Source organism: Brachyhypopomus gauderio, chromosome 8 (genome assembly GCF_052324685.1).
Source record: "Brachyhypopomus gauderio isolate BG-103 chromosome 8, BGAUD_0.2, whole genome shotgun sequence".
Classification (NCBI taxonomy): Eukaryota; Metazoa; Chordata; class Actinopteri; order Gymnotiformes; family Hypopomidae; genus Brachyhypopomus; species Brachyhypopomus gauderio.
Window position 1 is genome coordinate 8,630,960 of NC_135218.1, and position 14,934 is coordinate 8,645,893.

The 14,934-nt window shown below is 44.8% G+C and overlaps 1 protein-coding gene across 1 annotated transcript; it reads right to left on the minus strand.

Annotated features, from left to right (window-relative positions):
• Nucleotides 1-1,039: 1,039 nt before the first annotated feature.
• Nucleotides 1,040-13,903, minus strand: cttnbp2nla (CTTNBP2 N-terminal like a). The gene is made up of 5 exons (XM_077014211.1): nt 13,691-13,903; nt 9,631-9,738; nt 4,153-4,425; nt 3,705-3,812; nt 1,040-3,526 (listed from the first exon to the last, which is right to left on the minus strand). Exons 1-5 carry the CDS (start codon nt 13,703-13,705, stop codon nt 2,375-2,377), a joined length of 1,656 nt encoding a protein of 551 aa, XP_076870326.1. The 5' UTR covers nt 13,706-13,903; the 3' UTR covers nt 1,040-2,374.
• Nucleotides 13,904-14,934: the final 1,031 nt, after the last annotated feature.

Genomic DNA, 14,934 nt, shown 5'->3' on the forward strand with positions numbered 1-14,934 from the left:
TTTAAACTACTTTGAATCACGAATAAAATGTCTTGAGGTTTAATAATAAAGTATCCCTTTAAATCCTATGGGATCGTGGTATAAATTATTGGTAAAACTGTCAGAAATGCTTTGTGTGTGATTATGGACATTGAGAATTTTCACAGAGATCATCTGGTAATGGGGGAAAGTCAAATAGGAACTATAATGCAGTCCTCAGGTATGGCAGCCTCCATTTCCACTGCAGGTTTCACATAGTATGTTACAACACTATTCCTGCATGTTGTGTCATTTACTTCCACGGTGCAGTAATGCAAGATGCCATGGTTGGGACTTACTGCTCTAAGCCCAGAACCTATTTACAATTCTGTGCCGAGTCCTTTACACAACTGCAGCCTGAATTCAATATTCTTCTGGCATTTTGATGATCCTTTGTACCAATGAACAGCAGGAATGCCAAACCCCACAGATTCCACAGTAAGTGTCCTAGCTGGGCTCTGACATGCTGTTGGCATGTCCTGCCTCTTCCCCACAGAAGTGGGGATGGAAATCCTCCTGGATTGCACTGATGCTCCCCGCAGTGGGAGGGCAGCACTCCTGCAGGCTAGGCATGCATCTCCTCTGGCCTCCGTGCCCTGACCCACTGTCCCCAACAGGAATGTTAATTGGTCAAATCCAGCAGAGGAGGTGACCGCATCTTAATTCAGGATGTCTGCTGAGAAACCATATAGTCAGTAAAAAAAAAAATGTGTTCAGATTTTAAGGGACAGTTAGGAAATAACTAAATAAATAAATAAAACTCTCCTAGGTGTCAGCCAGCGGTGATATGTGGGCGGTGCGGGCAGGTAGGGGGTGTGGGTGCACGGCTAGACCTTGATGGCTCATCAGTCCAGAGTGAATAAGATGGACCTTCATGCTCGACTGGCCCTTGGTAACACCACTGTGGCCGGAGGGGAAGAGCAGCACATACTTCATGCATGTTTGCCTCTCTGTCTCCCAGGCCACACACACACACACACACACACACACACACACAAAGAGGGGATTTGGGATTTTAGGGGAGGCTGCCGGCAGGGTAAGCTGAGATCCTCATCCCTGTTAGTCGCACATGGATGCCTGCGATGTTCACAAATATTTCGCAAATGTAGTTCCACCAGAGCAGAGCTGGTGAGAGCGTGACAGAGGTGCTGTGTGGGGTGGGTTCAGTCTGCTCAGGACATCCAGCACATCATAGATTTACTTGTCATCACCCAACATAATCGATCCACAGTAAAAACAACAACTGACATAACCTAACCAAAAGCGCCCCCTTGTGGCTCGATCCAAGAGGTGATTCCAAAAAATATGCCACATGTTTGAACAAATTATATATGTCAATTCTCCACCCAAACCAATGTACCACATTCAAAAGAGCCGGTGTGAAAACTTTGACTTTCTTATTCAATGTTACAAAAATAAACTATAAATGAACAGGAGATAATATAAAATTATTATTTAAAAGATTTTGGCATAACAGACTAACATCCAATCAGTTACTTGTACAAATCCATATTTGGACAGTATAATTCCACTGACTCCTGTCTAAATTTCTTTTTTGTATGACATGGAGTTGTTGTCAACAAAATTGTCATTTGTGAAATGTTCAGAAAAGCACATTCTTATGTCATTTATCATAATGATAGAATGTGGTAATATCCCTCATTATTTATCAAAGATGTGACAGAGTAGATCTATTTAATATGCAGAGGAGTTCTAAATAGATTATTTCATAACTCATATACAATTAATACAAGCACTGATATTTAAAAATACTGTGTGACCATTGAAAATATAAATCAATACTAGCAAAATTAGCAAAAATAATACACTAATATGACTGAATCTCTGAGATTATCAAATGGTGATAGTACTGTCATGCAACGTCATGTGATTTCTAATATTTAAATCACAGAAAGAAACATTGAATCAGAACTTGATAGTTAATATTTGGTAAATCATATTTCATAGATATACATGTGCAAAAATCCTGTGAAAAGGGATGTTTTACATGCAATCTGTTACAAGCATACGTTTCAGTGTATAAACTAAAAGAGGAGGGATAATATCCAGATACAAATATTCGACATTGTTAATAAAAGGTTGTGCTATTCAACTGAGATGTATGAAAAAACGATCAACTGGTTACTCATAGAGGACCTTAATATACAATATACAAGCCTTTGACTGAATCAAAATCATATGTAAAGGATCACAGTACATGGTAAGATGATCCATGTTCACTCTGACACATCATGTACAAATGTAAAAAAAAAAGCTCAACAGTGTCTTAAAATCTGTCAGCAGTCTGTGTCTTGCGAAAAGGTCTACGCTACGCAGGTCTGCTCCCGACTGTTGGCTAGCCACTGGAGGACAGCAACAGGTCTGCTTCTTTGGTGTTTTCGGACGTACTTTTACGCCCGCAGCTGGCTGACATCTGAGCGAAATGGGCCGCCCGGAGGGTGGCCGGGGAGGGCGGGGTCTCGGCCAGGCCGGGCTTCTTAGGTGGGATAGGAGGTGGATTGCCCCTCTCTGCTCTGGGGATGGTTGGGGAGCGAACTCCTGGAGACAGGGCTCCGGATGGGGCCACGGTGCGGTAGTCTGTACCGAAGGCTGAGGTGCTGGAGGTGGCCGCTTTGCTGGGGCCTTGCTGGGTGTTGAAGCGACTCAGGGCCTGGGAAACTGTGTTGCGGGCTGCCTGTTTGGAGGTGCTGCCCTCTGGTGGAGGGGCTGGTATTGCACCGGGGGAAAGGTCACGTGGGGAGTGAGGAAGATTAGAGCCGAGCTGAGGGTCTTGCTCCACACTGGACTGGAACTTGTGGCGTGCCGCGTGAAAACGCTGGTGGATGCCGGCTTGGTAGGCGGCTTGTGGGTTGGGGGAGGAGTTCGACAGCAATGGAGAGCTCCCATTGGCCAGTGCACTATGGCCTGGAGGTGAGTTAGAAAGAAAAACTTCATTTCCCTCAACATTTTCTCCCTCCTTCTCCTCGCCACTCCCTCCCTCGACTACGGGACTGCAACGTCCGTTCATCCTCGCCTGGCTCGGAGCCGGTGTCTCCCCGAACCCTGCTGCACCACCGTCGCTCCTCCCCTTCCCGCCTGGCTCCGCCCTCTCCTCCTCCTCCTCCTCCTCCCCCTTCAGCCTCTCCAGCTCTTCCTGGAGCCGGCCTCCACGCGCCTCCTCCCTCCTGAGCCGCAGCGCTAGCTGCTCGCGCTCCGTGTCGAACTCGGCCAGCAGCTCCTCCCTCCGCGCCTCCGTCCGCATGGCTCGCCTCTTCTCCTGGGCCAGCTCGGCCCGCAGGGCCTGCGAGGCGGCCCGCTCCCGCTCCAGCCGCCGGCCCAGGTCCGCGGCGCGCTGCGCCTCCTGGTGGACGCGAGAGGCCGAGCGCTTGCACTCCCGCCCCAGGGCCGACAGCAGCTTCTTCTGCTGGGCGCGCTCGTCTTCCAGCTGCTCCTGCAGGCGCCGGTTCTCCTTCTCTGCGCGCGACGCTTTCGTACGCTCAAACTCCAGCTGCACACACAGGAGAGCATCTTATATCACCCTCTAGAAATCGTTGATTCGATTGCATGACCATTTCATTTGGAATAGGATTCTTCATAAAACAGACTAAATATGTGACTTTCTTCTGGTATATCTTGATATTAAGATGAGTTGAGTTGAGATTGAGTTGAGCTGCAATACTCTGTACCTGCTGTAGGAGGCGCTCTCGCTCCTTCTCTAAAATACAAGTGACATCATCTCCCTCAGCTGTGTCCTCAGCGTGTCTCCTTTTCTCTTCCTCTAAATCTGCAATGACCTGCCACCAGCACAGGGGGGCGCCACACACAGACAAAACAATACAAGTCACACATGGTCAGTCCATCAATAACAAAACATCTTAAAACAACTCTCTTCTTGACCTATGAGGACCTGTGAGCCCTGGCCGGGCCAGACGTTAGTGGGTGACCAATAAGATCTCTGCTTAGATCAATCACATAGATAAATCACAGACACAAAGACAACAGAAAACTTCAAATCCCTAAGTCAATGTACTTAGCTTATTTAAAAGCTTCTAAAAGCTTATATGGCTATATCATCCATCCATCCATCCATCCATCCATCCATCCATCCATCCATCCATCCATCCATCCCCTCACCCTCCTGTGTCTGCTCTCGGCGGCTGCGAGCTGCTTCAGCATTTTCTCCTGCATCCTCCTGCAGTGTCCCACGACCAGCCTCAGCATGGCCAAGGGGTCAGAGCGTCCGCCGGCCCCACGTCCGCCCTCCCGTTTCTGGGGCCTGCTGGCTCCGGCTCCCCTCTCTTGAACGGAGCCCTGGAGCACCTCGCCGTCCCTCTGCAGGGCGAGGAACGGATCGCTGAGGTCATACCTGCCGTAGCGCTCCCACACGTACGCGTCCCTCCGCTGGGCCTGGGGGGGGGGCACCAGATAATAATGATGAGGAGGAGAGATCAGAAGAGCGCAGTGTTGGCTAGTCTCGACCCATCAGAGTCGATACTACGCTCATCGATGCAAAATGTCTGTCATTTATGAGGTTGTTAATTTTAGGGAAATTCTTTGTATCTAGCCTCCAGAGACCCATTTCCACTGAATTCGTTCAGATCTCATACCAAACTGTAGCTACAACCATTTTCCTGCATTCCAGGACACAGAGAGCATTTTTAAAGTCTTAACTCTCTCATGCTCTGTGCCTCTCTCCCCCTCACACACACTTCTCTTTCTAAACAGGAAATGTGATGATGCAGAGCCTATGACCCTGCCAAAAGCAACATAGTGTGTGTGTGTGTGTGTGTGTGTGTGTGTGTGTGTGTGTGCACGTCTCCCAGTGTACATGTTCATTTTGCTTAGACCAGGCACAAGCAGGAGGTCTACAACTAGACCTCCAACAGAGGTCTACAACAGAGGTCCAACGTTGGCACTTTGCTGTGGAAAACCAGCTCAAGGCAGCAGACCACGGAGGCACAGCTACTCAGTGGACGCCAAAGGCGACGGCAGAGAGGACGCCTCAGCTCTGCTGTAAGGTCTGTAGATCTTGTAGCCATGATTCAGACCATCTGATAAGCATGCCTGTGTTAGAAGGTCCAACTTCTGACTCCAGCTGGTCACTATTGGACCAGGAGATGTTTACTTCACATGGATGTTTGGTTTGTGTGTTTATCCCAGTCTAAAAATCAATGAACATTTCTTCCGATCTATTCCAGAAGAGCACATGAAGACTGAAGAATGAGGGATAAAGATGGGGGGTGCCAACCGAAAGAAAGAACATCACTAGCATGGAGGGATGGGGTGGGGACATGTTCCAAGATGTTGGTCATGATGGAGGAGAACTGGGAAGGCAAGACCCTCTCACCTCAGAGCTGATTATTACGATGCGTTCTGCCAAATGATTGAGAGACCTGCAGATAAAGACATCTGTGATCAAACGGCACAAAATCATACAGCCAGCTAACAGGTTTCCACTGAGGTCAATGGCTGTGGCAGCTGTGTGAGGGGGGGCGGGACCTTCAACTCAACCTGAGTCAGTCGCAAACGGCCAATGGGAGGTTCTGCTTTCCCCGTGCAATAATAGCGTGCGGTGCTAACAGTGCTAACCAAGTCACCCCCTCTCGGGCCCCTCACTGTATGGAGTGTGTGAGAATTCCACAGAGCCCGAGGCCATTATCTCTTCACTCGAGCGAGGCGGACGTGACCGAAGCTCGATGAGACGATTATGTTTTAGGCCTCTGGTGGTTGGGCCGCTTACATGGCTCGACAGCGACGGCTCCGCTCACACACGGAGACGGGACAGGTTTCTGACATGGTCCTGAGAAAGAATGTGGCATGACATTGCGATTTGGCTGGGCTTAACTGAGCTATGCTACTAGTGGATGTAAGTGAGTCTCCTGTATAAGCTCTCCTTATGCATTCTTTAGCAAGACAAACTCCTCTCCAGGTGACAGCATTAAACCTTTAAACTGAAGTAACAGATCAGGGTGCGGCTTTGCTGAGCCTGGTCTGAATGAAGAAACGCATGTCCATCTCACGTCTATCACCAATTCAAGGCAGGATTCACTACTACAGTGTTTCGCCAATCACCTGAAGGTCGAGATAATGAAGGCATGGGATAATTATTATGTTAAATGTATAAATGTATTATGTATAAAAAATATGACATGGGATGTCTTGTAGCTTTATAATAAGTAATGTAACCAACCACGTATCTGCTATTGATATTCTCTAATCTAGAAGAGTGCTTGTGTATGTGTGTGGATTAAAGTCATAATCTGAGGTCAGGTGTGAGGGAGGAGTCTGGGAGAGACGAACCCTCTTAATGCCTCATCGTGGCTGTGTTTTTCCATCACACATCCAGCAGAATGTGTCTGTGGTCTGTGGACCTCATCTGAAAATGAGTGCTAAGAACTTTGATTACTGGTAACAAACCTGTTAAACTGACTTCAGCAGTTTTGGTTAAACAGTGCTTTAATGACTGATACTGGACAGTTACCATATATTAAATAAGATTAATGTGGTTTTCAACTATATCATTCATTGATACAAGCAATACATGTATCGTTTAAAGATATATTATCTTTAAATCTCACTTTAAACTTCATCTGGAATCAACTACTCTCTGTGTTACACTTTGTTAAGCAAAATGCAGTACAAATCTCACCATTTCTCCTTTTAGAGTCGAGGTTTTAGGAGGCGTGTCATTGCTGTCACGGCAGAAATCATCTAGTTCTAGTTTTTCCTTTGGTCACTGGCTGCTGTCGTGGCTAAACACAGGGGTCAACAACACAAGGGTGAGACTGTCAGACTGTCAAGCCTGATACTTCCACTTCCATTTTTCACTACCAAAAGCTGAGGATTATGCCCACAGTCTGTATCACATGGGGCCCAGACCTTACAAGCTCTGTGTTTACTGTCGTCTTAAGGTCCTGATTTGCAGAAGAATGATGTCTGTGTAATTAGTAGTTACCGGAGTATTAGCAAATAGGGCCGAGAACAAAGACACAGGTGGACAAAAGCGTGATGACAAACCCACAAACCCTCTTCACTGAAAGAGATACCTAAAGCCTTGTGGGCAAAAAGTCTGCCCTGTAATCTGGTGGCTTAGCATGTTGTTTTTGAGACGTCGGTATGCTTCTTTATACGCGTGTGAGGGAGAAGACGAGTTCAGTTTACCCAGCCGACGCATGACACGTGTCCCCTCAGAAGCAGCAGGAAACCACCGAGAACAACGCTGCCGAGTTACTGCAGACACCATCGCTCAACTTGTCTGAAGGTACAAAAAAGTAGCCCTTCTGTTTGCTGTTTGATTAACAGCTCTCTCAAGGCCGGGGAAATGACATAAATATGCAGACAGCAGTCTGCGTCCACAGCTGGGGGAGAGGCGTCTGAGGGACGCATCGCTCTTGTCCTTCTATCTGAGGTTCTGCTCATGCAGCGAATCGTTCAAAATAGTTACGAATCAAACGTATTCTCGTATTCTCAACACTCCCGAGCTTTTTAACGAATGTGCCAGAATGAAGAACGGCAAGTCGGGGAACTCTGAAGTTCACCTGGAGTGCCATCTGACGAAGAGGCCGAACTCAAGTAAAGACACGCCGACGTGCCATTCAGAGACCTGGCAGCTGTCTTTGCCGGCGTGTTTGCACGAGGCCTTCAGGAGAACAAAACTCCCCATTCTGGCTGCCTCCGTCACAGGAAATAGCTGTCAGCACCAAAGCTTCAGCACGGCCTCGGAGTTCGTTTTGCCAAAGTCGTTGGGCCTATTCGCCCCTGAAGTCTGCCCCTCTCGACTAGACAAACGAAGCCCCACCACCCCCAGCCCATCCCTGCCCCTGGGTGAGTCCGCATCATGCCTGGAACCTGAGTGAGTCTCTTGGGTCTGGCTGCACCTCTATCTCCAGCTGTTGGACGTGAGGCTCTGCAGGCTGGTTTCCATGAGGAGTGCAGCTTTGGGCCAACGACAGAGCTGGGAAGCACTAGATATCTCAGAGCTGGAGGATGACACGTGGGAAAATGAGCTTAAGTCTAATTAATGACTAGCGAGTGTTTTATAGTCATAAAAAAGGGGGGCCATTAGGTCTGGAATGCATAAAGCAGATCAGCATTTCAATAATGTTATGGCAGGATTAGGATACAGTATTTAATCTAACGATTGTCCTTTTTTGCCTTCGTGTTTTACAGTATGTTCATTAACTTTCTATTAACATGTACGTTTCACGTAGAAGTATCCATGTTCTCGCTAGAGTAAATGTCCAAGAGAGTTCACAGCTCTTATAATGCTTATATAATGTTTATATCTGCATTAAAGTTTTATCAAACCAATGAACGGACGAGATGAAGTCAGAATGCCCGTCCAGATGAGGGCAGACGGATCAGAACTTGAGGTTACATATGCCGTGTCAAGCCACGTAGCCCTCTGAGGCACGAGCCAGTAGTGCAGACGTGCAGAGAGAAATGCAAAACTAGGTCTACGTTCACTGAAGATTTGAACACGACTTCTAAACGAAGCAATCACACTACAGTTGGATTGTGCTATGAATAAACACATAGCTGCAGAGCTGAGGTCTGAAAACCTACCAGGATATCAGCATTAACATCCGAAAGCATGCAGGTCACACATGTGCCAGACGCACATCTGGATTTCATAGAGCCGTACTGCGGTATCTCTGCAGGCCATCTTGCATGCCATATAGTACTCAAAATCTGTCCAGTGACCAGCAACTTAATGTCACCCAAAATCAAACTAGGTGAAATCCTAAATGCAATATTTTTTTTTTACAATATGGTGATGCAAGTTCATCAACTCCTGAAGCTGTACTGTAATAATAAACACTAAAAACAATGCCGTCTCTACTTCTTTTTGAAAATGTCAAGCCAGGTTTCAAGCAAGACAGTTTTGCTGGAACAATATACATTATAAGCCAAAATCTGAAAGCAACTCTAATAATGGTAATAAACTATTAACTAACAAACAAAATGTTTCAAATGATTCTTCATTTGTGCTTGCTTAATACATACCCTGATCAGGCATAACATTAAAAACCAGTGTAATATTGTAATAAATTGGCTCTCCCCCATACAGGCATAGAGCTCTGAACGCGTCCTGTGGTGTCTGCTGCTGACATCAGCAAGAGATCCTTTAAGGCCTGTTAGTAGTGAGGTGGAGTCTTCACGGATTGATGTATGTTCTCTGTGCACGTCAGGGGTCATAAGGTGGGTGTGGTGATGTTTTAGATATTTCTGACTGGAATCTGAAAATAAAAATTATTCGCCACAAGAATGTAACACCCGATACCCAGCTGGCTTGGTCAGCTTCCTGCCCACCCACGGTCCAGGACCAAGGAAGGCCATGGAGGACCTAGAGGATGTGGAGACTCACAACGAGGACCAGGATGACGAGGTCTCGGATGTCACCCTGAGGGCCAGGATGGCGAGGTCTCAAAACTCACCCTGAGGGCCAGGATGGCGAAGTCTCAAAACTTACCCTGAGGGCCAGGATGACGAGGTCTCGGATCTCACCCTGAGGGCCAGGATGACGAGGTCTCAGATCTCACCCTGAGGGCCAGGATGACGAGGTCTCGGAACTCACCCTGAGGGCCAGGATGACGAGGTCTCAAAACTCACCCTGAGGGCCTGGATGACGAGGTCTCGAGCCTCCAGCTCTCCCTCCAGCACACTGAAGAGCATCAGCACATCTTGCTTACTGAGGGTGTCAACATTCAGCCTGGGTTCCTGGCAACACACGACACAAGAGCAAATAAGCCATATGAGTTAACTTAGAGAAAGCAAGAGAAGCACTGTGCTCCTGCCCCTGGGTCAGAAGGGGAGGAGACACTTAAACCTGCAGATCTGACCTGTCTCATTGTTTTACATTCCCTCCTTGTTGTATGTTTAAAACTTGTTTGTCTAAGGAACTGTATGTTCATTACAAATATCTAGAAACCTAGAATCATGACAAAAAAGATGTATTTTAAAACAACCTCAGGGCATGGTGTGGGATGATGAGACTGAGAAACTCTACATTCATCAGACTGTTCACTGAATCCTTAAAGAGTGATCAGGGTAAATAAACCACATTCAGCAAATAGAATGCTTGTAGAGAATGGCTTGAATATCTCAAAGCCTCTTAGGATAACAAGAGCCAGTACGAAAGGATTATGAACCACTTTGCCTGTGTATTGCCACAGTCCAGGACACAATTAAAGTTGGATATAATTCATTTAGATGTAAAGGTGATGGTAAAATCTTTCAGCAGGAGAAAGGGCCTTGCTTCCATTAGGACTGCACAATAAATCATATACTAACAGAACCCTTTTCTCCAGGTCATATAGCTCATATGTTTCTGATGAGACACATAGTCTAACAAATCATAAATCACAGTCCAGTTCTGAACTGTATTTAACTTCAATTATTTAATTATACAACTAATTATTATCACAATTATTACTATCAATCAAAAATAATTGCAATTATTACCCCAAGCATGCAAGGTACTGCATTCAAATGTGCTGGATGCGTAAATGCTTTTCAAAGCATTTGCACTGGTTTAGCAAAACCTCAGGGAAATATTGAAGCAATGCTGGCCATCAAGACAACACAATTATTCTTAAGCGTACACGATTTCTGAGGTTTCAGAGGTTCAAAATACGCTCCCGACTTAAGACCATTCAGAGCATCCAAGAATCAATATGTGAGGCCAATTCTCCAGAAGAATCTCCAGGCAGGGCTAAAATTAGGAAAGGCATATGGGAAGAATTAGCTCAGGTACCGGAGTGATCATAAGTGGATCCAGTCTTTGGCTAGTAAAGGAACTGCATGTTATAGGCCAACCTGCCACCTAGACATGAGAAAGAGAAGCAACACAAGAACTGAAGTAAATCTGACGAGTGTTTTGTAACTGGGAATCCCCACTCCTTTATGTAGGAGCACATTTTCAGCTCAGCTGTTTCTGAATTCCTCTGTTAGAAAGTCAGCAAAACTCAGCACCATACAGGAATTCCACGGCACTTTTTGGACTTCTTCAGAGAGTGGTTTTGTGTAAAAGCAAAGCATATCTGAGACGTGACGTGGTCTGTGTGAAGCTCTAGCAGCAACTACTTATGCATACACACACTCATCCAAACACATCCGGATGGTGCATCACCTACTCTGTCAATAGATCAATGAAAAAGGCAAAACATAAATGACAGAGGGCAAATATTTTTCATTTTATCCTCCTGAATCAAAGCCATTTTCCATACCATCAAAGCTAGAAGGTCTCGCGTCTTGTCTCAATGGTTCTGTCTGTCAAAGGCTAAAGAGGAGTGGCCTTCAGAGGACTATAAACAGACTGCAGAAGTGACTGCAGGTCTTAATTCCATGTGAGAGGTCACATATTTGAGAGTCTCTGTGAGCATGCACGCAGACGAAAAGAAAAAGGAAATAAATTATCTCTGACCACATTCCCACCATTGAACCTAGGCTCAAAGAACTCTATCTGTAATATTCCTACGATCTGCCAGTTACCCTTCTTTGCAGAGCTGCAAACTCATGTTGAGATTTGTGTGGTCAGCCAAAGTTTCCACATCATGAAGTCAGGAGGGCCGTGTTACATAATACAGTCTGAAACTACAGAGCTACGGTACTGGAACAGGAATTCAGGAAGCACAGAAGCTCCTCCTTCTCCATCAAACTGAACTATAGTCCCTCCCTCACCATCAATGCAAACTAAAGCTCTTTCTTCCCCTAACTGCTAATCTCATTATAACAATGCATAAAACAATGCATAAAAATACAACATTGCAATTATATTATATTGTGATTTTGAAATACCTTGCAATATATATGTAAATGATTCATCAAAACCCTCACAAGTCACTCACCTAGAATTTCTGAGATGAGATGCTGACAATATACAATAAAATAAACATTATGTGCCAGCAAACCCATTTGTCTATTTTGCCCAATATTAGTTCTCTGGGGCAATACTGCCTCAAACAATAATGTCCACGTCTACATCAATGAACATCTGTAGTAACATTAAGACTTACAGCAAGCATTACTGTTCTGCTGTGTTATTTTATGAGCTTGCACCAACTTGTCAACAATTTTCATACGTGCTCCACACTGTAGTTTCTCTTTTTGTGGTTAATTGCAAACTAGAAGAACTGTGGCCTTTACTGACATAAGTGGCTGGCACGGCATGTTTTTTGACCACACAAAAAGTGGTAATTAAAAACACTCCCCTCCCCCACAACAGCAAATATTTTTCTTCGCCAGACAACTAGATAAGCATCTTTATGCCTCTCCATGGATCACTTAGAGGCTAAAAGGTATGTGCATTGTAAATAAACAAAACTAATTGTAAAAATGTTAAATATAACATTTAGAAAATGCTCTGAAAAAGTTGCCTGGGTTTTGGTTCAGACTTAAAAGATGTATTGCTCTTTTGCTACACAAATAAACGAATACAATATATTACAATATACACAATCGTTTTACATATGGATTATATTACCACGTAGATGGGAACTGTTATATTGAGGGCTATTTTAAGGATTTTTAAAGGAGTGTGATGATGACACTAAAGCATACGGGTCACTGGTCCATTTTAACCAAACATTAGGTCTCCATTTAGTCTGCTCTAAAGCCTGGTGTAAGAAGTCCCTCCTGTGTAAAGACATTTGGAAGAATTGCCACCCTGAGTGATGTTAAGTGTAGACTCCACAATACTTAAACTAGATCTTAAGAGATATTGAAGTCCAAATATTCCCACAGTTCGGTCTCCACCCCCACGGTTCGCCCGAGGCTGTGGTGATTTTTATCCATGTTGATGTAAAGACCACCTCGTAATGCTCCTTATATGGCTGAGTAATATGCCGTTTCCTCTTTCTCCTGGTCGTTTTCTTCACCATTCAGGAGTGCTGTGGCGTTAAGACACGTCCAACCACCTGAACAGAACCGACGTCTCGTGAGGGTCCACAACGGGCCGAACCGTCCTTGAGTCCAAACTGGCCACAATAAGTCAACGAGTAGCTGAATAAACGGAACCGTGAACAGCTTCTCTGTACGAGCTGTGAGATACCTCACGAAGAACTTTAATCATTATTTCATTATTTAGTAATAATATTTTCCTAAATACGTTTTTTCTTTACTGAAATAAAGAAATTTCAGCAAATAGTTGAGCTATGGTTAGTCTTGGTTTACTTTGGGGGAAAAATATATAAAAAGTGGGTTTAATTTTACATTAAGGCTTCAACGCAAGACCTCGTCCGAAACAAAAAACAGTAATATTAAAGCTATGAAGGCCAGTAATGTTATAAAACTGTCATTAAAAAGTAAAAAGCCTGTAAGAGTCGCCGTTGTGAGCATCTTTGAGGGAATATTTGTAACAGTAGCCACGGGTCCTCCTGACATGAACTCAGTATCAAAGGTCCAGTGTACTAACTGGACTCCAGACACATCATGGTGCTTCAGGAAGGTGAAATCTCATGAAATGCACAATCGTGTCTCAACCATAAACACAAACCTCAACCAAATTTTATTCTCCTGACAGGAAAGCCTCGCTAAACGGATGCACAGCAGCCTAGTTTCTTTTAGCTGGGTAAAACTTTGCACACTTTTGTAACTTACTTACTCCACGTGCATATAAAACAGTTTTTATAGTGTTTTAAAGTAGACTAACAGAGGAGAGAGAAATTCTTACTGTTGTCGGTGCCATTCCAGCGTTGTTCAGTTCCAACACCGGTCATCAAATTTTGATTTAGAGGGGGCTACATAGTGCATTTGGAGAAGTAGATGGAATGCGAATGAGTTAGCGGTGACTGACATCCCGCGTAGCCAATGGGCAACAGCCATTTCAAATCGTGGACCTATAGGAACGCAATCTCGGTAGCAGGAGGCGGAGACAAAGCGATAACTCCACTGTTCTGTCTTTCTTTGTGCAGCAAGCCTCGTATTTCCTAAAACAAAAAAAAAAAAAAGTCGCGAGTGGTTGTGTAGATGTGACGAAATTGTAAATAATTGTAAATTAAATAACGCATTGTCAAGACTCAATTGCCTGTTCACGGCACAAAAAGGCTGATTTGGTTTGTGTTCCGAGGATAGTCTTAAAGCAAGACGAAATTTGAATTTTCACTTGGAACATTTAGACTGTTTTGTGGAGGCATAGTGATTATAAAAGGCAGCTAATCATCCCGCAAGAAATACATTTATTTTTAGCGTGTTCTAAGCATTAGGAAACGTGCGCCATCAAGTGGCTATTAATGGTATTAACAATAGAAGATTTCAGGTATGTGCTATACAGAGCTCGACTGGAGTCTCTGATGGAACTAAAGGCAGTACCCGTTACTGGCCGCTTTATTAGATTCCGTATATTATAGGTGTAGAGGTACAGAATATAGGTTATCATTTGTAATTTGTCAGCCACGCTTTACTGTTGTGTTTTTTGTAGGGTGTAAGGTGGGTGAATAGAGTCTGGGACTGGGTGGTTTCTGATCAATAGACATGATATAGCTGCTGACAGACTATTTGGGTTCAGGGCAGTTCTCAAAGCTGTAATGACATTGACATGGTGGTGGGTGTAGTCATGGGCGTGGTACCGGGGGGAAAAGTGGACCTGACTCCCCAGGGCCTGAGTAGGGAGAGGGGCCCATTTTGCTCATGTGCCTCATTTACTGGCATTTATAGGGGTCCACTGACATTGAGAGTGTACAGGGCCCAGAATTTGCTGCTACGCCGCTGGGTGTAGTACAGACATGGCTATATTAGGCACAATGATGTTGTTACATATTTTTTGTGTGTCACTATTACTACTGGGGTGAGAACGGTTTGCTTCCCAAAATATATAGCCAAAACCAATGTATATATACCCACATAACCTACATAATCTAGATGTGTATATATACCCACATAACCTACATAAGCCAGATGTGTTTATACCCACATAAC

Coding starts and splice junctions, on each gene's coding strand:
- cttnbp2nla (XM_077014211.1), bottom strand. Junction 4,426..9,630: donor TCGTCATCCAGGCCCTCAGG/GTGAGTTTTGAG, acceptor CCCCCCCCCCAG/GCCCAGCGGAGGGACGCGTA. Junction 3,813..4,152: donor CCGAGAGCAGACACAGGAGG/GTGAGGGGATGG, acceptor TGCTGGTGGCAG/GTCATTGCAGATTTAGAGGA.